The sequence below is a fragment of the Schistocerca nitens genome, chromosome 1 (genome assembly GCF_023898315.1).
Source record: "Schistocerca nitens isolate TAMUIC-IGC-003100 chromosome 1, iqSchNite1.1, whole genome shotgun sequence".
Lineage (NCBI taxonomy): Eukaryota > Metazoa > Arthropoda > Insecta > Orthoptera > Acrididae > Schistocerca > Schistocerca nitens.
Genome location: NC_064614.1, coordinates 33,091,738 through 33,117,900, shown reverse-complemented (window position 1 = coordinate 33,117,900; position 26,163 = coordinate 33,091,738). Strand labels below are relative to the sequence as shown.

Sequence of the window (26,163 nt, the reverse complement as noted above, 5' to 3'; positions counted from 1 at the left end):
TTTGATGTGTGTAGTTGTGGGATTGTCGATATGTAGATCCATTCATTCCATTTCAGTGCATTTACATAATTTCTGTTTTATTTACGCTATGACATGTTTATCAGCCAAAGTAAAATAGTGAAATCTATTGTTAGAAGTGTTTCCAAAATCGATTATTACAATTTTTACCGAGATTTCTGATTAAAGCTGTGATTAAGGCATGTGACTAGATGGAATTCTAAGACTGGGAATCTAATTCTCTTCCACCTATGCAGATTTAGCATTTCCTGTTGTATCACTACATCTCTTAAGGCAAATTCTGGGGTAATTCCTTTGGAAACGACACGATGTTCGACTCCCAACACCATTTTAAACCTCTCATGACGAGAATTTTTTTTTTTTTCCATCGACGCACTGACTCAACCTTAGTGTCTTTTCCTCTTAACCATCAATGCTCTGTTATTATTTTCTCTCCCTGATATTTTCATATTAGTACAGTAAAGCATTTTAGTTGACTGCTGACTCTTACCCCAGAAATGCTCACAGGTGATGTCAGGATCCCATTTCTATGTTCAATACAATGACGAGTTTACAAGTTCAGTAGTTTCGTCGGCAGAAAGTTGTTTTATTTAGAGCCAAGTGCTGTCTCACTGTGACCATAGGCCGAAAAAATTATTACGTTCTTTATTTGTGTCGATTCAGTGCCATAGAATCAATACAAACGTTAGTTCAGAGCAAAACTATACAAATGAATTAAATATTATCATCGAAGCAGATAAATGGTTATCGATATTGTACCACTAGTATATGTGGAGCTAGGTTTGGGTGAATAACGTGTAGAATGACAAATTCAGAGATTTATTAATTAAAAACATACAGTTGGTAAATAAAATAATTTTTTGAAATGAGGTGTATCTGGCAACGAATCAGTCAAAATTTTACAATTATATCGTACAATTAGTTAATAAAATGAATTTTAAGAAACCAGATTCATCACACCAAAGAAATCAGTATAGATTCAAAATGGTTCAAATGGCTCTGAGCACTATGGGACTCAACTGCTGTGGTCATAAGTCCCCTAGAACTTAGAACTACTTAAACCTAACTAACCTAAGGACATCACACACATCCATGCCCGAGGCAGGATTCGAACCTGCGACCGTAGCAGTCGCACGGTTCCGGACTGCGCGCCTAGAACCGCGAGACCACCGCGGCCGGCGATCAGTATAGAATTCATATAAACATCATACCACAACAAACTGCGCTGGAAGCTACTTAGACGGAGGGCGTCCACAAGATACAAGGTTCAATGCTAAATTTCCGTACGAGCCATTATAATGGATTACATAAGGCAATACTTCTAGTCATCTGGAAAATAAGAAATATTAGCATTCCTCAAACAACGATTACAATTCTTGCGGAACCAAGTTAAACATGTGGATATTGTATTCTATCCAAACACGCCACGACAGTAGCCCGGTGACACTCGAAATTACTCCCCAAATTATAGTTACAAATTTTTAAGACGTTCCTCAAAATTATGTGCTGTAGGATATGTACCAGCTCACATTAGGCAGGTTAAAAATTTATTGCACCGGACAACTAAATAATTTCAGATATATTTCACCAGAACACTATTTTAAGGAGTTCGACGTATCTTCTAAAATATCTCAGCAACTCGATTAATATAAAACAACTTTCAATATTCAAGAAAATAACAATTAAAAAATACACTGGTGTCCAAAATTAAAGCAACAAACTGCTACTTCCCCGTCTTGTGTCTAATTAACGATACAATTATACAAACTGTCGCGAGACCCCAGTTCGTTGTCGTCGATGGTGCGTGTTCATCGGAGGTGAGGGAATCATCTGGAGTGCCCCACGGAAGTTTGGTAGGTCCGCTGTTGTTTTATATCTACATAAATGACCTTTTGGATAGGGTGGATAGCAATGTGCGGCTGTTTGCTGATGATGCTGTGGTGTACGGGAAGGTGTCGTCGTTGAGTGACTGTGGGAGGATACAAGATGACTTGGTCAGGATTTGTGATTGGTGTAAAGAATGGCAGCTAACTCTAAATATAGACAAATGTAAATTAATGCAGATGAATAGGAAAAAGAATCCTGTAATGTTTGAATACTCCGTTAGTAGTGTAGCGCTTGACACAGTTACGTCGATTAAATATTTGAGCGTAACATTGCAGAGCGATATGAAGTGGGACAAGCATGTAATGGCAGTTGTGGGGAAGGCGGATAGTAGTCTTCGGTACATTGGTAGAATTTTGGGAAGATGTGGTTCATCTGTAAAGGAGACCGCTTATAAAACACTAATACGACCTATTCTTGAGTACAGCTCGAGCGTTTGGGATCCCTATCAGTTCGGATTGAGGGAGGACATAGAAGCAATTCAGAGGCGGGCTGCTAGATTTGTTACTGGTAGGTTTGATCATCACGCGAGTGTTACGGAAATGCTTCAGGAACTCGGGTGGGAGTCTCTAGAGGAAAGGAGGGGTTCTTTCCGTGAATCGCTACTGAGGAAATTTAGAGAACCGGCATTTGAGGCTGACTGCAGTGAAATTTTACTGCCGCCAACTTACATTTCGCGGAAAAACCACAAAGATAACATAAGAGAGGTTAGGGTTCGTACAGAGGCATATAGGCAGTCATTTTTCCCTCGTTCTGTTAGGGAGTGGAACAGGGAGAGAAGATACTAGTTGTAGTACGAGGTACCCTCCGCCACGCACCGTATGGTGGATTGCGGAATATGTATGTAGATGTAGATGTTACGCTCATGTTCTGCATGGAAGATGGCTTTCCGATCAATGGACAACCACGCCAGCAATGACTTCAGGGCACCTATCAATTGGGGTAGTGTTTGCAGGGTAGTCCCACATTCACAATCGCTGTGTACACAGTCACAGACGGTGCAGTGTGGCACAGAAAATACGCCTACAGGTTCCCTGCTGTGGAGGGCCATACGAAGAATGGAAGCAGGAGATTCGCAAACTAATATGGCCTGATGACTTAGTGTGAATCATAATGTTGTTTCTTGGATGAGGCGACAGTTTATATAGGCAGAAACTATATCACGGAGGCCAGGACAGAGCCGACCACGTGGGACATCAGAAAGAGTGGACCTTTATTTGACAGTAAGGGCATGACAGTACTGCCTTAGTACTGCACTGCAACTGGCATCTGACCTCGCAGCACCTCATGGAGGTGTTGTATCGAGGCAGACGGAGAGCAGAAGGCTTCAACAAAAAAATGGCTCTGAGCACTATGGGACTCAACTGCTGAGGTCATTAGTCCCCTAGAACTTAGAACTAGTTAAACCTAACTAACCTAAGGACATCACAAACATCCATGCCCGAGGCAGGATTCGAACCTGCGACCGTAGCGGTCTTGCGGTTCCAGACTGCAGCGCCTTTAACCGCACGGCCACTTCGGCCGGCAGGCTTCAACACAGCGGTCTTTATTGTTGGTGGCCTGTTGTCTGTTTACCTCTGGTGTGTCTACACTGAAGGGAACGACTAGAGCGGAGCCGTCGACATGCCACCTGGACTGTCTGGAGAGTGATTTTCGACGAATTCACCTCTGGAGGGCACGTGGAAAACGATTTCGGGACCCAAACTTTGTGGGAAGAGACCCGTAACGAGGAGTATCCTTAATGGTGCTACTGTCTGCGTCCCATACTGCAGGCATAAATCATATGATTCCCACACAAGGAGAGACATTGTTTTTGCCCGTCAGATTAAGCATGAAATACGGCAGAGCAGCGTCTATAGTTTACAGTATCTGTATAGTTCGATGCAATGTTTCTTCGGACATGCATACATTTTTTTGTAATTCTTTTTAATTTTAATATATAACATAAATATCGCCATCTCTAACGTCCTAATGTCTAAAAGCACTCCGTCTTCAGGCCGCGAGTGGCCTACCGGGACCATCCGACCGCCGTGTCATCCTCCGAGGAGGATGCGGATAGGAGGGTCGTGGGGTCAGCACACTGCTCTCCCGGTCGTTATGATGGTATTCTTGATCGACGCCGCTACTATTCGGTCGAGTAGCTCCTCAATTGGCATCACGAGGCTGAGTGCAGCCCGAAAAATGGCAACAGCACATGGTGGCTGGATGGTCACCCATCCAAGTGCCGATCACGCCCGGCAGCGCTTAACTTTGGTGATCTCACGGGAACCGGTGTATCCACTGCGGCAAGGCCGTTGCCCAGCATTACTAATACATGTTCTAGATGACACATGTTGAGTACTGAGAAGATTATTGACTCACACCTCTGTGTAATCCTCTGAGGACACAGTCCTAAGACCGTTGTGTACACAATCGTCTGTTACTGGCCTTAGTGGCTGTGGGCAGCCCAAGCCGCCCTCCGTCCTCTGAAATGAGCTGTCCAACCAATTTTACGTGGTCTTACGTTTATAAAACGTTTCTAACGTACATCCATTGAACCCTCAAGAGTCGTGTTGTGATAAAATGCCTTTGCGATTGACACAGTCAACGAATGCTTTCGCACATCTGCAGCAGATGGCTGGACAATTAATACTTTACATAATTTTAGTGCTGCTGAGAATCAAATGTTGCATATCTGAAAGAAATAAATCGTGGAATTAGGTGTAGAGTTTTTATAAAAGTAGGCTTGAACGTGAGGACGATTAAGAGACGACTTTGTTCTCACGATCGATATGACTTTGGCACGTTGAGCCTTAAGAGATGATCCTGGCTAAAGAACTTAAGTGCCGCTGAGTGGAGACCGCCGTAGCGCTCACGTTCAGGCAGCGCTTGTCAGCTGACAAGGGAACCTCCCCATCGCACCCCCCTCAGATTTAGCTATAATTTGGCACAGTGGATAGGACTTGAAAAACTGAACACAGATCAATCGAGAAAACAGGAAGAAATTGTGTGGAACTATGAAAAAATAAGCAAAATATACAAACTGAGTAGTCCATGGGCAACATATGCAACATCAAGGAGAAAGTGAGCACAGGAGCGCCGTGGTCCCGTGGTTATCGTGAGCAGCTGCGGAGCGAGAGGTCCTTGGTTCAAGTCTTCCTTCGAGCGAAAAGTTTACTCACTTTATTTTTGCAAAGTTATGATCTGTCCGTTCGTTCATTGACGTCTCTGCTCACTGTAATAAGTTTAGTGTCTGTGTTTTGCGACCACACCGCAAAACCGTGCGATTAGTAGACGAAAGGACGTGCCTCTCCAATGGGAACCGAAAACATTTGATCCAGGAAAACACGTCTGATATATTCTATACGACACTGGTGACGGCATGTGCGTCACATGACAAGAGTATGTTGTCGACCCACCTAACTTGCACACTTGGCGAATGGGTAAAAAGATTCTTCTACCTTGCCCGATTTAGGTTTTCTTGCGGATGTGATAATCACTCCCAAAAAAGTGATGAAAACATAAGAGTGTGTCACATAAACTGCAACAAATGAATGCAACAGTTTCACAGTCGCACAGTTTTCTCTGTGCTCTGTCAAAACATATGTTTGTAACGTTTTCAAAATTTTCCGTGTGTAGACCGTCAAATCCTGCATATGTCCAAGCAAATCTGAACATGTCCTGGAATTTTGGAGAGCCAAATTGATTATGTGTGAGTGCCTGAACTCTGATAATTGTCTGAAAATAAAAATTAAAACTTTTTGCTGGAGAGAAGGCTTGAACCAACGACCTCTCGGTCCGCAGCTGCTCACGCTAACCACCGGACCACGGCGCTCCTGTGCTCATTTCATCCTTGATGTTGCCTATGTTTCCCATGGACTACTCAGTTCGTATATTTTGCTTGTTTTTTCATAGTTCCACACAACTTCTTCCTGTTTTCTCGATTGATCTGTGTTCAGTTTTTCAAGGCCTATCCAGTGTGCCAAATTATAACTAAATCTGAGGGGGGTGCGATGGGGAGGTTCCCTTGTGAGAAGCATCACGTGGGGTTTAGTGGGGAAGCACGTGAGATGACGCGCTAGGCCTCCCGGCAGAAAGGTGGCTTTACGAAGTTCTCAGGCACAACCCAGCCAAAGCGCCGCTTTGATTCATTATTAATCCCCCGTAAGGGCAGGCGATCTGAGCAGCCGTTTTCAGGCATCCGTCGCTCAGCAACCTTCTGACACTGACAGTGAGTTGCTGCGGCAAGTGGAGTCATAAACAACACTGCAGAAATTCTTCGGTCGTCCATCGCAGTTCGTTCGGAGCACGCAAGCCGTGTAACCAATAGCATCTAGAAATGTCTGCTGCATCCGTTACGAGGATGGGCAGCCCGCGCGGTTGGCCTTGCTTTCTAACGCACTGCTTTCCGGCCGGGAAGGAGCGCCGGTCCCCGTCACGAATCCGCTTGGCGGAAATGTGTCGAGGTCCGGTGAGCCGCCCAGTCTGTGGATGGTTTTTAGATCAGATTAGATTTACTTTCATTCCAATTGATCCATAGTGAGGAGGTCCTCCAGGATGTAGAACATGTCAGAAAAACAACAATACATGACAAATACTTACACCTCAAACAAATAAGCTAATGTACCATTCCACAGGTCCCACGTGGAATGATCATCATTTTTTAATGAACACTATATGAAAGAATCATTTTACAAATACTAATGCACTGAATTCAAAATAAAAAAAACTTTTTTGCATTTATTTATAAGGTAATAAACGTGTAATACAACTACTATAATACTTATTTACAGTGAACACATTACTGCACTGAAATGGTGCAGAAGCTAGATTATATATATATATATATATATATATATATATATATATATATATATATATAAATCTATTGGTTCTACTGAGAAATTCATCAATAGAGTAGAAGGAGTTGGCCACCAATAAATCCTTTAGGCTTCTCTTAAACTGAATTTCATTGGTTGTTAAGTTTTTTATGGCTGCTGGCAAGCTATTGAAAATGTGTGTTCCTGAATAATGCACATCTTTTTGAACAAGACTAAGTGACTTTAAATCCTTGTGAAAATTATTCTTATTTCTAGTATTGATTCCATGAATTGAGCTGTTGGTTTGAAAAAGTGATATATTTTTAATGACAAATTTCATTAAGGAATAAATATATTGGTAAGCAGTAGTTAGTATCCCTAGTTCCCTAAACAGGCTTCTGCAAGATGTTCTTGAGTTCACACCATATATAACTCTTACTGCACGTTTTTGTGCCCGGAAAACTTTAGCTTGCGTTGATGAATTGCCCCAAAAAATAATCCCACTTGACATTATGGAATGAAAGTAAGCATAATATGCCACCTTTTTAATTTTTATATCCCCTATGTTGACACAATTCGCATTGCAAATAGAGATTTGTTAAGACGCTTCAGCAGTTATGAGGTGTGCTTTTCCCAGTTGAATTTATTATCAAGCAGTAATCTCAAGAATTTAACGTTGTCCACTTCTTCTATATGCTTGTCATCATATGTTAGGCATATTGTCGTGGGACACCCCTTACAAGTTCTGAACTGCATGTAGTGTGTGTTTTCAAAGTTTTGTGACAAGGAATTGGCTAGGAACCAATGATTAATGTCCACAAATAATTTTTTAGCTCATCTTTCTAAGACTACACTTGATTTGCTATTTATTGCAAAGTTTGTATCATCGGCAAACAAAACGAACTTGGCATCTGGCGGTTTTCCATCTGCCTCGTCAAATGCGGGCTGGTTCCCCTTATTCCGCATCAGCTACACAAAGTCGGCGATTGCTGCGCAAACAAGTTCTCCAAGTACGCGTACACCACCATTACTCTACCACGCGAGCATAGGGGTTACACTCGTCTGGTGTGAGACGTTCCCTGGGGGGTCCACCGGGGGCCGAACCGCACAATAACCCTGGGTTCGGTGTGGGGCGGCAGAGGGGTGAAGTGGACTGCGGTAGTCGTCGTGGGATTGAGGACCGCTGCGGCGGGGACGGAGCCTCTCCGTCGTTTCTAGGTCCCCGGTTAACATATCATAACATCTGATGGGCAAAATAAAAAAAGACTTTTCAGTACGCACTGACACGCTGAAGGTATAAATCGTTTTCATTGCTCTCGAAACATAATATTACTTGAAGAGCAATGAATATTTCAATGAATAGCAATAGCGCAATGAACAGTTCGTGCCAGCGTTTTCTGTGGACTGATATGGCACGCGATGATCATTTGATGTCGATTCGTAGAAGGTCTATGGTTCTCATCGCCCACCTAGGCTGCTGTCGATTTTGTAATTGTAAGATTTAATAACTTAAAAGATTTAATTACAAAAAGTTAAGAATCTTCGAAATTAAGATCACACAGACATAAGTAACAGGTGCATTTAATTATGAAAGATTTTTCGGGGAAACCTCATACGATGTTGCAGGTACGATGACAGGAAAAGAAAAGCTCAAATGGAATAAAGGGTGGGTTTTAAAGAGAAGAAGAGATTTTCATTCAAACAACATTAGAATATCACAAAATGTATGCATTAAACAGTACTGTTTGAAAGTGTAGGACGAAATGAGAACATGAAATTAAAATTTGTTAACAGGAACAAAAAAAAAAAACGCAAGTATGTGAAGAAAAAAAATCAAACTTAATTTGGGTAGACTTCACCAGCTCAGGTGGCAGATGGCACAGTGAATCATAAAGACAAAAAGTTAACAATTCTCCTCTTTGAGGCAAATGGTATGAGTGCAGAAATAGGAAAAAATTGGTATACCTTACAAGAACAGTGACACCTCTGAAACTTCCTGCAGACGAAAACTGTTGTCAGACCGGGACTAGAACCACGGAAGTTACTCAGGAAAACTGTTTATATTGGGAAGTAGGAGGTGAGGTACTACCACAAATAAAGCTGTTGGGCGGTTGGTGGGGGAAGGCGGGGGGAGGGGGGAGGTCGCGAGTTGTGCTCAGGTAGCTGAGTCCGCAGATCACTTGCCCGCGAAGAGAAAGGTTCCTGGTTCGAGTCCTGGTCTGGCACACAGTTTTAATCTGCCAGGAAGTTTCATATCAGCGCACACTCCACTGCGGAACGGAATATTCATTCCGGTAACAACCTTCTTAAAATAAAACTGTATAAACTTATTTTAATAGTTTAACCAACAAGGTATTTTTTGGGTTTGTTATTGACAAGCACAACTAAATGGTTCAAATGGCTCTGAGCACTATGGGACTCAACTGCTGTGGTCATAAGTCCCCTAGAACTTAGAACTACTTAAACCTAACTAACCTAAGGACAGCACACAACACCCAGCCATCACGAGGCAGAGAAACAAGCACAACTATAAATAACATTCAGGAACAAGGACAGGCGGCTCCAGTTAAATTACGGAGATTGACTTGTACTCTTCTTCCAGAAGAACAGCGGTTTCTTGTTACATCAGATAGTCGTCCCCAGATACGTCATCATTCAGACGAAGGACTACTCGAAACATGCACCGTGCCACTGACTCAGGTCAGTGGAGGCAGTTTTATACTGTGAGGGAAATTCACGTGGACTACCATGGGACCTGTGGTAGTAATCGAAGGCGCCCTGACAGTTGTGGACGACGTGGACGTTGGAGACACTTCCATCCTTTCATGCTTGAGGCCTTTCCCGGCAGCGATGGCAGCGATGTCAAAAGGTCAGAATCGTGCCACAGTGGTTTGAGAAGCACGATAGTGAACTCACTTTGATGTCTTGTCCGCCAAATTCGTGTAATGTGAACCCGATGGGATCTGTCCCTACGAAGATCCGGATGGGATCTGTCCCTACAAACCACTGGCCATAATTAACGGAAACCACGTGACAAGTGCGCAGATATCTTGTGCCACATAGTTCCGGAAACCTATCAAGGACATGTCACACCCATGCCATTCAGAATTGCCTATATACCGTGTTCCAAGGGAGGACAAACGCTCTATTAAGTGGGCGGTCATAACGTCTCGACTCACCAGTGTACGTACATGCCCCAAGGAAATTCCTCGTTGAAAATTATTTTGTGGTTACCTGAAATTATCATTCAGTGGAGAAAACTAGCTATAAATTTGTGTTGTACTGTTCTTGTGAAAAGCAATTTATTTGCCAAGATCCCTATGTATTGCCACCTTCAGATACATAAAACCGGGGAGTGTAGTTACATCATACAACTGAGACCACGCTGTCACATTAGGACTACACAATATGCATAGGAAAGTCGAGGCCCTACAATGACATGCCAGGTGTGCTATCATATTGCATGTACAACTTGGAGTACGAATGTCAGGAACAAAGCATACCACATCATGCCTGTCCGTGGTATAATGCCATGTTGGGTGGGACAGTATACTGTGTAGTCCTAATGCGACTGTGTGTTTAAGTACTGCGTGATATAACTACCAATGCCAGATTTTATGGATCTGAAGATTGCAATACATATTGCCGAAACATATTATGCAGTAATTGTGTTAACACAGTGAACTTGGCAAATAAGTTGTTTTTCACAAGAACACTACTTGGAACACGCCCGGGTGTACAAATGGGGGTCGGGGACCCTTAAACTGGCTGTCGCTTCTGCTTTTCTAGACCGTGCGCCCTGTCCACACCACGTACCTGATAATCCCGCGGCGGTCGTACTGTTCTGCTCCACACTGCTGCTGGCTTGCCTGAAATTATCTATCGAAATATGCAAGCGAGTCAGGGAAGCCACTCATCAGCAGAACACAACACTGTTCTACGTCTGGTATGAACAACTATATTTGAAGACGATTAAAGGAAATCACAGGTCGCACTGTTTACATTCTAATTCATAAATGTTTATCTCAATTAATGAATGATTACCAGGCCACAATATCACTCAGACGAGCGTACGTGTAACCGACACGACGCGGGTGATTGTTGCTGATGCGGAAGCCGAAAGATAGCGCGAAAGTTCTTAAGCTCGCCAGGCATACACACATTTCTTTTGGTGCCAGCCCTCCTTCACACTAGTAATGATATGACACTGTCCGTAAAGTTAATTTTTCAGTTCTCTCTTGTACGAGCGTGCGCGTAACCGTCGCGGCGCGGAAAGGCTGATTGTTGATAATGCGGAAACGCGATGATCGAACGCATGTCCTCTCGCTCGCTACAAGACATTGGCACTTAACTGCACTCTTTTAAGGTAACTAATTTCTACTGATTCACATCAGTTCATTCTTGGAGACTGAACACGGCGCGGATGATTGATACTGTGCGGTACGACACGCAACGAGAGAATACACAAATACGTTATCAGCAGCACTGCTCATTTTTAAATTACTTCTTGACGCACTTTCCTCTGAATCCTGTGCTTATTTCATCACTTTACCGTAATAGCACTTGTAGCATCACTTCAACTTCCTGCCTCTCACATGCAGAGCTACACGCAACACAACGTAACAGTTCCGTGTCCCATGCTCGACTCGACTGACGCGGCTGCCCGCAAAGATACTCCGCAACCAAGCCAGCGATATGACAATATGCTTACATACCGTACTAAATTATTTTAATCTGCTCAATAGTTGACCACTGAGACACATTTAATACACAAATGACCCAAGCAGACAAACAGTTAGTCGTTTACTTTTTCGTGTACAATATTGTATTTAGCGCTGTAACAGCCTTTATATGTGTGGTATCAGTACAAGGCACAGGCATCGTGCCTAATACCAGCCCACCATTAGGTAGGGTGAGCTAGTGCCCCCACCCCCTCCATGCCCCCTACATCTACATCTACATCTACATCTACATTTATACTACGCAAGACAGCCAAAGGTGTGTGGCGGAGTTTACTTTACGTGCCACTGTCGTTACCTCCCTTTCCTGTTCCAGTCGCGTATGGTTCGCGGGAAAAAACGACTGCCGGAAAGGCTCCGTGCGCGCTCGAATCTCTACAATTTTACATTCCTGATCTCCGCGGGAGGTATAAGTAGGGGGAAGCAATATATTCGATACCTCATCCAGAAACGCGCCCTCTCGAAACCTGGACAGCAAGCTACACCGCGATGCAGAGCGCCTCTCTTGCAGAGTCTGCCACTTTAGTTTCCTAAACATCTCCGTAACACTATCACGCTTACCAAATAACCCTGTGACGAAACGCGCCGCTCTTCTTTGGATCTTCTCTATCTCCTCTGTCAACCCGACCTGGTACGGATCCCACACTGATGAGCAATACTCAAGTATAGGTCGAACGAGTGTTTTGTAAGCCACCTCCTTTGTTGATGGACTACATTTTCTAAGGACTCTCCCAATGAATCTCAACCTGGTAGCCGCCTTACCAACAATTAATTTTATATGATCATTCCACTTCAAATCTTTCCGTACGCATACTCCCAGATATTTTACAGAAGTAACTGCTACCAGTGTTTGTTCTGCTATCATATAATCATACAATAAAGGATCCTACTTTCTATATATTCGCAATATATACTGTCCCTTCCTTGCGGAAAAATGTGTGTTGATGGGGGGGGGGGGGGCTGGGATTTGTCTCCTCCACTCCCATCGCCATCTTCTGTTAATAATGAAAGTTCAACAAATAGAATGTAGTCGATCTGTGACTAAATAAATAGGGATCTACGTAATGACGTGAAGAATAGTCCTCGGATAGCTGAGGAAGGATGACCACGTGGTACTGCCTGGTAAGACGCTGTGAGTGTGGTGTGCCGTGTCCACAGAAGCCACGGGAGGCATGCCGCCCCGGCTGACGCAGCGGTCCTCCACGTCGCTGGCGGTGGCGGAGGGCCGTGACGTCACCCTCAGCTGTGCAGCTCAGGCCAACCCAGCCCCGACATTCACGTGAGTATACGCAGTAGTCAGCTGCCGGAGCATTGTTAGTGGACGTTGTACCTCTTCCCACAGCTCATACTGAAGTGGTTCTAAATTACACTACTGGCCATTAAAATTGCTACACCAAGAAGAAATGCAGATGATAAACGGGTATTCATTGGACAAATATATTATACTAGAACTGACATTTGATTACATTTTCACGCAATTTGGGTGCATAGATGCTGAGAAATCATTACCCAGAACAACCATCTCTGGCCGTAATAACGGCCTTGATACTCCCTGGGCATTGAGTCAACAGAGCTTGGATGGCGTGTACAGGTACAGCTGCCCATGCAGCGTCAACACGATACCACAGTTCATCAAGAGTAGTGACTGGCGTATTGTGACGAGCCAGTTCCTCGGCCACCATAAACCAGACGTTTTCAGTTGGTGAGAGATCAGGAGAATGTGCTGGCCAGGGCAGCAGTCGAACATTTTCTGTATCCAGAAAGGCCCGTACAGGACCTACAACATGCGGTCGTGCATTATCCTGCTGAAATGTGGGGTTTCGCAGGGATCGAATGAAGGGTAGACCCACGGGTCGTAACACATCTGAAATATAACGTCCACTGTTCAAAGTGCCGTCAATGCGAACAAGACGTGACCGACACGTGTAACCAATGGCACCCCACACCATCACGCCGTGTGATACTCCAGTATGGCGATGAGGAATACACGCTTCCAATGTGCGTTCACCGCGATGTCGCCAAACGTGGATGCGACCATCATGATGCTGTAAACAGAACCTGGATTCATCCGAAAAAATGACGTTTTGCTAATCATTTGCTTATCACAGCATCTTTTCCTGTCGGTTAAATTTCGCGTCTGTAGCACGTCATCTTCGTGGTGTAGCAATTTTAATGGCCAGTAGTGTATAATAAATAATTCCCGGCCAAGGCGTAGGGTTGTCGTCTTGACTGGTGACTTCTCTAGATCCCTACACACCAAGCTTTTGCTTAACTAGAGATGTCCGTTAAAAATCCATTAAGATGTTTCTCTTGTCAGAAAGGACAGCTTCTATCTTCAATACATAATTTCTCTACGACAGCATTCCGAACCACAGATTCAGATATAGATTGGCATGCTTTATTGTGTGCAGTGGGAGCCGTTACGGATTTGATAGTATAAAAATTTGATTTTTATTTTTTACTCCATGTTCGTCAGTGCGTTCTGCCTGGCGGCTAGTTTCAGCGTATCAGTCACGTTGCACAAAACCGGACAGAACCACTCTGAAACTCACGTGTTGAACGATCAGCTGCTAAACTCTCGTGTTGCTGACGAGGTAATGCTACCGAACTGTGTGTCTACAACTTGGCTGTCCAATAGTGAGGGTTTCAGGCGGTCACGTGGGATGGAGCCGTCCGCTCCCTTCTGCTGGCAGCTTCCGACCCGACCAGACGCTCTCCCCTCCTACTCTTTTGGGCAACAGCCCACTCAGTTTCGGCGGCTTCCCTAGGCCTGCCTTTCCTTTGTACGGCACTAAACAACCATGCACTTAAAATATGTTTAATTTTTCACCTCACGGGTGCCCACTGCTTTCCCTTCCTCGACAATCCTGACACATTAACAATTGTAAGCATTTGGTTAACGTGAATTATTTACCTACGTACTACCATTCCACATAAGCAGCCATTGACTTTTGGTGCAATGTTATAAACACTTAAATGATCACATGTATTCTCACCCTTTTCAGATGATATATGATTCGTATGTCGTCAGTAATACTTTGCCTCGAAATAAAATATTTAATTTCAAGCAGTATATCTTTTGGAAATTCGGATAACACTCTATGTTTCCTTACTACACACAGGAATAGCACAAAGAATTAACAGCGCTTCATTTAGTGATGCTAAAACTAAACACGCGACGAACATCTACCAACTGAGAATATCATATAAGACATATGTAAACGTTTTTTCCTAACTTTTTTTCTCAAGGATTCCTTTTAATGTTTTTACGGCTTTATCTGTCATTTCCTTCAGAAAGAACTACTTTTCTTACTTAATTAATCATATATGTGGCAATAATCTGTAGTCGGCCGGAGTGGCCGTGCGGTTCTAGGCGCTTCAGTTTGGAACCGCGTGGCCGCTACGGCCGCAGGCTCGAATCCTGCCTCGGGCGTGGATGTGTGTGATGTCCTTAGGTTAGTTAGGTGTAAGTAGTTCTAAGTTCTAGGGCCTGATGACCTCCCATGTCAAGTCCCATAGTGCTCAGAGCCATTTGAACCATTTGAATAATCTGTACTTCCGTAAAAAGCACTCGTCTAGCCTTTCCACGTTAAGAACAAACTATTATAAAATAGAGTGGATTTTATTTATAATTGTCACAAAATCCAACTTCGAGAAAATAAGAAAATTACTAGCCATTTAGAAAATGGCTCAGATGGCTCTAAGCACTATGGGACTTAACATCTAGATTTAGAACTACGTAAACCTAACTTAACCTAAGGACATCACACACATCCATGCCCCAGGCAGAATTCGAACCTACGACCGTAGCAGCCACGTGGTTCCGGACTGAAGCGCCTAGAACCACTCGGTCACAGCGGCCGGCTAGCTATTTACACACTACATTGAGTAAAATCGAAATCCACCATGCAACCACCCATGATTGGCATACCCTAAAAAAATAAAAGATTGCCACCGCCACTGTCCGTTATTAAAATATTAGGAAGTCTCAACTTCTTCGGGTGGCAACTGCTGTCGTCGATTTATTAGGAGCCTTTTAGGAAAGTGTAGCTGATCCATAAAGAAGATCGCGTATAAAACACTCGTGCGATACACTGGGTGCTGCTACTGTGTCCAAGGCCCATATTACACTGTCAAAGTTCTTTGGTCAAAATTCTTTGCCACAGATTTTGTCAAACTTCTTTCATTAAAGTACTTCACTCGAGCTATTACAGAATGGTCAGATTTTTCGTCATAGTTGTTGGAAAATGGATGCCGGACAGCAAATTGTCTGTACAGCAGCAATTAATGTAATGGAAGAAAAAGCGAAGCGATTGTGTGCGAAACGAAAAGAGCAGACTGAAGTGTTCACCACAATTTGCTTCGTGAGCTGCTGTGTGAGGACTTAAAAGAGCTACGAAAACTGAGAATGGACGAACAGATATTTCAATTTGTCCTTGTGGAAGTAACCTCTCAAATTTGCAAAGAAAGAACTCATTTAAGAATTTAGATTTCTGCTAAATATCGTCTAGTGGTTAAGTTAAGATTTTTTGCAACAGGCGAAAGCTATTCAAGTTTGCAATAGAGAACTCGCATCCCACTCTCTACCATTCCAAGCAGATCACATGGAGGATGTTCCGAAATAATATTTTTTTGAAGTTAACATTTTTAAAGTTACTCCAGCTTTTTTCATGTATGGTGCAGCTTCTGGAAGGAAAAGCAATAAATTTCCGTGTTGAATACCTTCAAGCGACAGTAACTGCGACCCAGACTCTCTGTTGTAAGCAGGCATCCTTTTATTGATTCATCTTTTGAAGGGTCTAATTGCCGAATAATTGGATTGGCAATAAGACGACACGTAGCGTCAGTTCATCTTTAATAATTTTCATTGCTTCATGTTGTCGTTCACTTACGTAACATTTTCTCAGACTTGTCTCATTGAGCACAGGGTCGCCGTATAGTTCACTAAAAACTGTGTTAACGTAGGATTCTGTAGTTTCCACAAAGGGATTCCGACATCAATAAAATCAGTAAGTCGAATACCAACTGCGATTTTAGACTCAGTGTTGCAGTTGCCGTTGGAAGCAAAGAGAGTTTGCTCCCAGTAGCCTTGGAAACTGCATCTTCGTGTTTTGTTGTACTAATATGTTGAGGAATTAAATATTTCTTATCGCAGTTCTCTGATTACTCACATATTATCCACAGAAGTATTTTTGTCATCAGTAGCAAACAGCTCGCAACCAAAGGTAACAATATAAGTTTGTAGTTTATGGAGCAAAAGAACATTAAACACTTTGCATAACAGTGTCGTAATGAAAACTGAAAGAAAGAGAAATTTATAATAACACCGAAACCATGTTTTATCTCCGGCGCTCATTGTTACTTTTGAAGGAGGTATGATCCGGTAGGAAGCCAAATAAACACAAGCGATAATTAAAGCCCTCTTGCACTGTTACCTCTTTTTCAGATGACACATTGTTTTTTACAATAACAAAATAAACAATAATCAAAGTGGCAACAAAAGATACTTATTTCGGCAATTAGGCATACATATTTTTAAAATAAGGCAGGAAAAAATGCGGCGTTTCGATTACGAAGATGTAAACCATACAGATTCACGTTGAATTTTAACACAGACTTAAAACATTTCAAAAAAAGCATTCTGCCAAAGTTTTGGGCTTTGATTATGAGTAATATCTGAATGTTCGTATAGTAGCTAATAATAAACGAAAATACGAGTTTTGGACAGCAGACAAAACGGTAATCCCTCCTTTTATTACAGCAGCCTTCCAGAAGTCAAGACGATTGGGGAGGTTCGATTTCCCAACTGCATAGTAACATCCATCGTTCCTACCTCACTACGGTACATATTACGATGCCATGTGTCAGCTCCTCTATCTTCGCTTCAATTGAGATGCGATATGTTGAAATAAAGCCATGGCTCCAAAAGCCAGAAAGTTACTGACTTCGTAGAAAATTTCGAGAAACAAAACGAAGTGATGGATGCAAGTATACAAGTATACTACAACCCTCCCTACGTAACGCTCCCTTATGGACGAGGAGACAGGAGTAGAATAATTACATCGCGCACAGACTAATTTCAGACCGGCCCGGGTAGCCAGACATGTTAAGGCCCCGATTCTAATCAGCCAGGCGAATTAACGACGAGGATCGATGTGCCAACCAGCCTTGGTGCGGTTTTCAGGCGGTTTCCCACATCCCTCTATGTGAATACCGGGCTGATACTCAAGTTTCGCCTCATTTACACTATTCGGAAACAATATGAAAACTTTCGCTCACTTTCACACGAACATGATTACACTCAGACATTCTATCAGCTATCTATACACCACGGTGCATGTAAAGTTTTATTGTAACACGTGTATGTAAGTTTCCACTGTTAGTAGAAACAGGATATCGAATCCGAAGATCAGTGCACTACGACAGAATACAGATAGTTATAAGCTGATTGGTATTGCACGAGTGTTTATTACTACACACAACAACGATCTAAATGTCAAAAATGTTAATACATTAAAATAGCACTGAAGTCAGTATTAATTTTTACTGCCAGAATTTAATTGTACAATGAGACGGTAGCCGGCTCCAAAATGAGCAAAATTTTAAATTTAGTAAATAACTGTAATGACTTTGAAATCACGTAAATAACGTGTGAGAAAGACAAAGCAGCGACTGGACAAAGTGTACACGCGCTAACTCACATGTAAAAGACACGTGTGATACGAACACATAAGACGTTTATTTGGAATGCAGTGATTTTAGTTAGCTTAATGGACACCAATGACTAGAAATGCTTTATGGAACGTATACTGTGTTACATAATTCACGATAATACCTTCTGTTTCAAAATATGCTTAATCGTGACAAAAACTGATTGCCATTCTTTACTTATTGCTCTGTCACTGATTGCTTTTGAAATAGATGCGGTAAAACCTTTGAATCATTGTAACAACTACTTTTCAGTACTAATGTTACGTAGATGTATGCACATAACATCATTTACAAAATACAACAAAAAATTCTAAAACTACTTTGACTACATAAAAGGCAGCATGCTCTTGTCATAGAACATGAATTTCACTTTAAAACAATTTTGAGTTGATTGTCCACAGTAGCAGTGCAATACTGTATGAGTAAATATAATTACTGCTGACTTTCATTACAATAATCATCCTATTGGAAATGAAATGTAAATTTAATTAGACTTGTCTTCTTTTGACTATTTCTTCATTTGTGACTTTCTTGGAACATACGGTGAAAGGGCAGGACCCAGCTGATAGTTAACGACTGGGGTCAATGAAGTTTCTCTCGATAAGTTTGTTCTTTGAGTAAACACACTATAATGTTCCAAACAGTTATTTAGCGCTGGAATGCCTATTACATAGCTACAGAATACTGGCTGGATCGTATTTTGCGATGCGTTGCTTGTGGTTCGAATAAATGCTTATAATGCGATCCATTGTCGGCAACCAACCCCATGAACCTTGGAGCTTAGCGTTGGTGGTATGGCTTGCGTGCCTCAGTGATATAGATACCTGTACCGTAGGTACAACCGCAATGGAGGGGAGCGATATCTGTAGCGACGCCAGACAAACGTGTGGTTCCTGAAGAGGGGCAACAGCCTTTCCAGTGCTCCTGACGGGGGCTACTCAGCAGGGTGTCGTCGTCAGGAGAAACCAAACTAGCATTCTACGGATCGGAGCGTGGAATGTTAGATCCGTAAGTTAGAAAATTTAGAAAGGGCAATGGGTAGGTTCAAGTTAGATATAGCGGGAATTACTGAAGTTCGGTGGCACGAAGAACACCGACTTCTCGTCAGGTGAATACGGGATTATAAATACGAAGTCCAATAGGAGTAATGTAGGGATGGCTTTAATAATGAAAAAGAAAACAGGAATGAGAGTAAGCTACTATGAACGGCATAATGAACAGTCTGTCATAGCCAAGATAGACACGAAGCCCACGCCTACCACAGTAGAACAAGTTTACACGCCAACTAACTCCGCAGATGATGAAGAGATTGAAGAAATTTATGATAAGGCAAAAGAAATTATTCAGATAGTTAACGAAGACGAAAATTTAATCGTGATGGGGGACTTCGATACTAAGAAAAGGAAGAGAAGGAAAAATAGTAGGTGAATATGGACTGGGGGAAAAGAATGAAAGAGAAAGCCACCTGGTAGAATTTTGCACAGGGCATAATTTAATAATCGGTAACACGTGGATTAAGAATCGTGAAAGAAGGCTGTATACATGGAAGAGACCTAGAGGTACCGGAAGGTTTCAGATTGATTATATAATGGTTAGACAGAGATTTTGGAACAAGATTTCAAGCTGTAAGACATTTCCAGGGGCAGTTGTGGACTCTGACCACAATTTATTTGTTGTGAACTGTAGTTTAAAACTGGAGAAATTGAAAAAAGGTAGGAAATAAAGGACATGGTTTCTGGTTAATTTGAAACAACCAGAGGTTGTAGAGAGTTTCAGAGGGGGCAATAGGCAAGGATTACTGTAACATTGGAACGGAATACAGTAGAAGACGAGTGAGTAGCTTTAAGAGATGAAATACTGAAGGCAGCGGACAAATAAGACAAGAAGTAGTAGGTAGCCTTGGATAACACAAAAGATATTGAATTTAACTGGTCAGAGGAGAAAATTTAAAAATACAGCACATCAAGCTGACGAAAAGTAATACCAACATTTAAAAATAAGATTGACAGGAAGTGCAAAATTGCTAAACGGGCATGGCTAGACAAATGTAAGGTTCTAGAAGCATATTTCAATAGGGTAAAAATAGACATCGCCTACAGGAAAAGAGGACTTTGCGGTAAAGAGAGGTAGCTGTATGACTATCAGCAGCTCGGATAGTAATCTAGTCTTGGACAAGGAAGGGGCGGGAAGAGGCTGAGGGGTGCAGATAGTGTGTAGCGTCTCTATGCGAAAGAGATGAACTTGAAATCAATATTACCGATAGAGAAATGGACGTAGATGAAGATAAAATTGGAGATATCATACTGCATGAAGAATTTGACAAAGCTCTGAAAGACAGGGTTAGACGATATTCCATCAGGGCTACTGATAGTCATGAGTGAGCCAGTCATGACAAAACTCTTCCATCTGGTGTCCAGAATGTATGAGACAGGCGAAATACCCTCAGACTTCAAGAAGAATGTGGCAATCGGAATTCCAAAGAAAGCAGTTGCTGACAGGTGTTAGACAAGGTTGTTGCCTTTCCCCACTGTTGTTTAACGTATGCCTTGAAGAGATCATTGCGAAAAGCTTAGATGAGTAAAGAGGAATATGTATTGGTGGAAAGAGAATAAAAAGTATAAGATTTGCTGATGACATGGTATTAGTGGCAGAAAGTGAGCGGACAGTGAATAACATGCTCAAAGATCTGAAAGAGGTTCAAATGGCTCTGAGCACTATGGAACTCAACTTCTAAGGTCATTAGTCCCCTAGAACTTAGAACTAGTTAAACCTAACTAACCTAAGGACATCACACACATCCATGCCCCTAGGCAGGATTCGAACCTGCGACCGTAGCGGTCTCGCGGTTCCAGACTGCAGCGCCTAGAACCGCACGGCCACTTCGGCCGGCTCAAAGATCTGAATGAAGCTTGTGTGGAATATGGGATGGAAATAAACACAGCAAAAACAAAGAGTATGGTGATCAGTACAAGACGCAGACTGTCCAATATTAAAATAAGACAATCTACCATTAGCAAGGTAAGTGAATTTAAATATCTCGGAAACATAATAACTGAAGACTTGAGATGTCACCAGGAGGTGAAAACTCGAATTGCCATGGCGAAGGAGGCGGTCAACAGAAAGAGGAGACTCTTATGTGGCAAATTAGATAAAGGACTAAGGAAAAGACTTGGCAAATGTTTTGTCTGGAGTGTGGCACTATATGGGGCAGAAACATGGGCGCTGAGACGAGAGGATGAAAAAAAGGTTAGAAGCATTTGAGATGTGGATGTGGAGGAGAGTGGAGAGAATAAGCTAGGTAGAAAGAGTGAGTAATGAAAGAGTATTGGAAAGGGTTGGTGAGAGAAGATGTCTGCTGAAGGTTGTAAGAGAAAGGAAAAAGAACTGGTTGGGACATTCATTGAGAAGGGAGTGCTTGCTAGTAGATGCTTTAGAAGGATTGGTTTGTGAACGAAGACTGAGAGGAAGAAGGAGATACAAGATGATAGACGACATAAAGGGAAGAGGAAATTATGCAGACCTGAAGAGGATGGCAGAAGACCGGACAGCCTGGAGAACTACCATGTGGAAACCTGCCTTTTGGCAGAACACTGATGATGATGATGATGATGATGACAGGTTTGAAAATTACCGAACTATCAGTTTAATAAGTCATGGTTGCAAAATGCTATCACAAATTCTTTACAGAAAAATGGAAAAACTGGTAAAAGAAATGTAGGAACACGCGAGGCAATACTTACTCTACGACTTTCCTTACAAGGGAACCTCCCCATCGCACCCCCCTCAGATTTAGTTAAAAGTTGGCACAGTGGATAGGCCTTGAAAAACTGAACACAGATCAGTCGAGAAAACAGGAAGAAGTTGTGTGGAACTATGAAAAAAAATAAGCAAAATATACAAACTGAGTAATCCATGCGCAGGATACGCAACATCAAGGGTGGTGTGAGTTCAGGAGCGCCGTGGTCTCGTGGTTAGCGTGAGCAGCTGCGGAACGAGAGGGCCTTGGTTCAAGTCTTCCCTTGACTGAAAAGTTTAATTTTTTATTTGCAGACAATTATAATGTCAGTCCGTCCGTCCGATGCGAGGTAACTGCACCGTAGTATGGGGACGCTGCACCTAAACAAACATCGAAGCAAAACGTAAGTTTTGACAGAGCACAGGGAAAACTGTGTGACTGTGAAACTGTTGCATTCATTTGTTGCAGTATATGTGACAAATTCTTATATTTTCATCACTTTTTTGGGAGTGGTTATCACATGCACAAGTAAACCTAAATCGGGCAAGGTAGAAGTATCTTTTTACCCACTCGCCAAGTGTACAAGTTAGGTGGGTCGACGACATATTCCTGTCAAGTGACGCACATGCCGTCACCAGTGACATATAGAATATATCAGACGTGTTTTCCTGTGGAGGAATCGGTTGACTATGACCTTGCGATCAAATGTTTTCGGTTCCAATTGGAGAGGCCCGTCCTTTCGTCTACTAATCGCACGGTTTTGCGGTGTGGTCGCAAAACACAGACACAACTTATTACAGTGAACAGAGACGTCAATGAACGAACGGGCAGATCATAACTTTGCGAAAATAAAGAAAGTAAACTTTTCACTCGAGGGAACACTTGAACCAAAGACCTCTCGTTCCGCAGCTTCTCACGCTAACCACGCTCCTGAGCTCACACTGTCCTTGATGTTGCGTATCTTGCGCATGGACTACTCAGTTTGTATATTTTGCCTATTTTCTTCATAGTTCCACACAACTTTTTCCTGTTTTCTCGATTGATCTGTGTTCAGTTTTTCGAGGCCTATCCACTGTGCCAACTTATAACTAAATCTGAGGGTGGTGCGATGGGGAGGTTCACTTGTTAGAAGATAGTTTTAGGAAAGGTAGGCACTTGCAGCATTTCTAGACTTGGAGAAAGTTTTTAGGAATGTTAACTAGAATGCTCTCTTTGAAATTGTGAAGGTAGCAGGGGTAAACACAGGGAGCGGAAATCTCTGGCGGCCGTCCGGTGACAGAGCGCCGGGTCCCGGGCTGCGGCTCCTCTCCACCGCGGCCCGCCCGCCGTGTGTTTGCCGAGGCCGGTCCGCGTTATCACCTGCGCCGTTCGATTACGCGGAGCGCGCCGCGGGACAACGGAGAGCACGGCAGCCAGAGTACGGCGGGGCAGGCCCAGGGGTGTTTGTCCCTCAAAGGAGGCCAGCATTCACGGCGGCTCGCTTTCAGCGCGTAGTAACGGGAGGCGCCGCATTCAGCCCGCGCCGCCTCGCTCCTCTGAGTTTCGCGTGTCTCACGCGTCACCACTGCACAGTGGAAATTGTTCCTGCGCTCCTGTTACCAGCCTGCCCCTCACCTCGATGCGACTGCTGTGGGCTTTTGAACTTGCCTCACAGCTACTCGTGGCACAACCAACTACTTTCAACAAACGACTCTTTCTTTGTTCAGTCTCTTTTATGTTTGGTTTTACCGTCGAATAATACAGCCGACTGGAACTAGTCTCTGTGGTCAAGTCAACTATGCAATGGTTTTTCATTCATATCCGGGTCTGATTGGTTTCACTCAAAGTGAGGCAGCCGACTGACACGTGTCTCTGACGGTTACATCCGTTACGAAAGGTGTTTCCGTAAGAGCGCGCAAAACTGTAACATGACATAGAGAATGTTCCACTGAACAAATCGAGGTAGGGAACCAGGAGTCGGAGAAGCCAGATTCAGGAGATATGGAAGTAAACTTGTCTATCGCATTGTCTAGCATTTCTGTTTTACAACTTATTTACAACTAACGTGCGTACAAGTTCCCTACTTAGCAATCATATACAACCGCTCGCTCGCCGATAGATCTGTACCTACAGATTGAAAAATTGCGCAGGTCGCACCCGTGTTTAAGAAGGGTAGTAGGAGTAATCCATCGAACTACAGACCTATATCATTGACGTCGGTTTACAGTAGGGTTTTGGAGCATATATTGTATTCAAACATTATGAATCACCTCGAAGGGAACGATCTATTGATACGTAATCAGCACGCTTTCAGAAAACATCGTCCTTGGGCAACGCAGCTAGCTCTTTATTCGCACGAAGTAATGGCAGCTATCGACAGGGGATCTCAAGTTGATTCCGTATTTCTAGATTTCTGGAAAGCTTTTGACATCGTTCCTCACAAGCGACTTCTAATCAAGCTGCGGGCATATGGGGTATCGTCTCAGTTGTGCGACTGGATTCGTGATTACCTGTCAGGAAGGTCGCAGTTCGTAGTAATAGACGGCAAATCATCGAGTAAAATTGAAGTGATATCAGGTGTTCCCCAGGGAAGCGTCCTGGGACCTCTGCTGTTCCTGATCTATGTAAATGACCTGGGTGACAATCTGAGCAGTTCTCTTAGGTTGTTCGCAGATATGCTGTAATTTACCGTTTAGTAAGGTCATCCGAAGACCAGTATCAGTTGCAAAGCGATTTAGAAAAGATTGCTGTATGGTGTGGCAGGTGGCAGTTGACGCTAAATAACGAAAAGTGTGAGGTGATCCACATGAATTCCAAAAGAAATCCGTTGGAATTCGATTACTCGATAAATAGTACAATTCTCAAGACTGTCAATTCAACTAAGTACCTGGGTGTTAAAATTACGAACAACTTCAGTTGGAAAGACCACATAGATAATATTGTGGGGAAGGCGAGCCAAAGGTTGCGTTTCATTGGCAGGACACTTAGAAGATGCAACAAGTCCACTAAAGAGACAGCTTACACTACACTCGTTCGTCCTCTGTTAGAATATTACTGCGCGGTCTGGGATCCTTACCAGCTGGGATTGACGGAGGACATCGAAAGGGTGCAAAAAAGGGCAGCTCGTTTTGTATTATCAAGGGGAGAGAGTGTGGCAGATATGATACGCGAGTTTGGATGGAAGTCATTAAAGCAAAGACGTTTTTTGTCGCAGCGAGATCTATTTACGAAATGTAAGTCACCAATTTTCTCTTCCGAATGCGAAAATAATTTGTTGAGCCCAACCTACGTAGGTAGGAATGATCATCAAAATAAAATAATAGAAATCAGAGATCGAACAGAAAGGTTTAGGTGTTCGTTTTTGCCGCGCGCTTTTCGGGAGTGGAATGGTAGAGAGATAGTATGATTGTGAATTGCAGAGTAATCATGTAGATGTAGATGTAGAGTGTACTGTGCTGTTTGTTTGCATGTACGTACATTATTTCGTACAAGGAGACAAGGAGGATGAGCCTGATTACTAGGAAGTCATGATTCAGATTTTGTTTGAAACTTCCTGGCAGATTAAAACTGTGTGCCGGATCGAGACTCGAACTCGAGACCTTCGCCTTTCGCGGGCAAGTGCAAGAGTTCGAATCTCGGTCCAGCATACAGTTTTAATCTGCCAGGAAGTCTCATATCAGCACACACTCCGCTGCAGAGTGAAAATCTCACTCTGGAAACATCCCTCAGGCTGTGGCTAAGCCATGTCTCCACAATATTCTTTCTTCCAGGAGTGCTAGTTCTGCAAGGTTCGCAGAAGAGCTTCTGTGAAGTTTGGAAAGTAGGAGGCAGGGGTACTGGCGGAATTGAAGCTGTGAGGACGAGTCGTGAGTCATGCATGGGTAGCTCAGATGGTAGAGCGCTTGCCCGCGAATGGCAAAGTTCCCGAGTTCGAATCTCGGTCCGGCATACAGTTTTAATCCGCCAGGAAGTTTCATATCAGCGCACACTCCACTGCAGAGTGAAAAAACTCATTCTGCAGATTTTGTTCACTTTATTTGACCATAAGGTGGCTCTGTTGTATCGTATTTACATTGTCGCATGACAGAACGTGTTATGAGTCAACGACAGACCCATTCATTACTCACCGCTATACCGAGACGTACAGTACAGCACAATGGCGCAGTACCGGCACAGTTTCGCAGAACTCACTGACTTGCACCTTGCGTGTGGGGAAGTAGGTTGCAATGCTCTCGGTGCTGACAGGCTCTACAGGGAACGATTTCCTAACAGACAGCACCCGTCAGGACATGATTAT

General features: G+C 43.1%; 1 protein-coding gene and 1 pseudogene across 1 annotated transcript in view; one reads left to right on the top strand and one right to left on the bottom strand.

Moving 5' to 3' along the window:
* Window positions 1-26,163, top strand: part of LOC126263057 (Down syndrome cell adhesion molecule-like protein Dscam2) — a 551,657-nt gene that overhangs the window by 71,646 nt on the left and 453,848 nt on the right. The window contains exon 4 of the mRNA XM_049960035.1: window positions 12,599-12,719. Within this exon, the coding sequence (XP_049815992.1) occupies window positions 12,599-12,719 (121 nt within the window). The remainder of the gene's footprint in view (window positions 1-12,598; window positions 12,720-26,163) is intronic.
* On the bottom strand, window positions 4,085-4,201 carry LOC126207690 (5S ribosomal RNA; annotated as a pseudogene).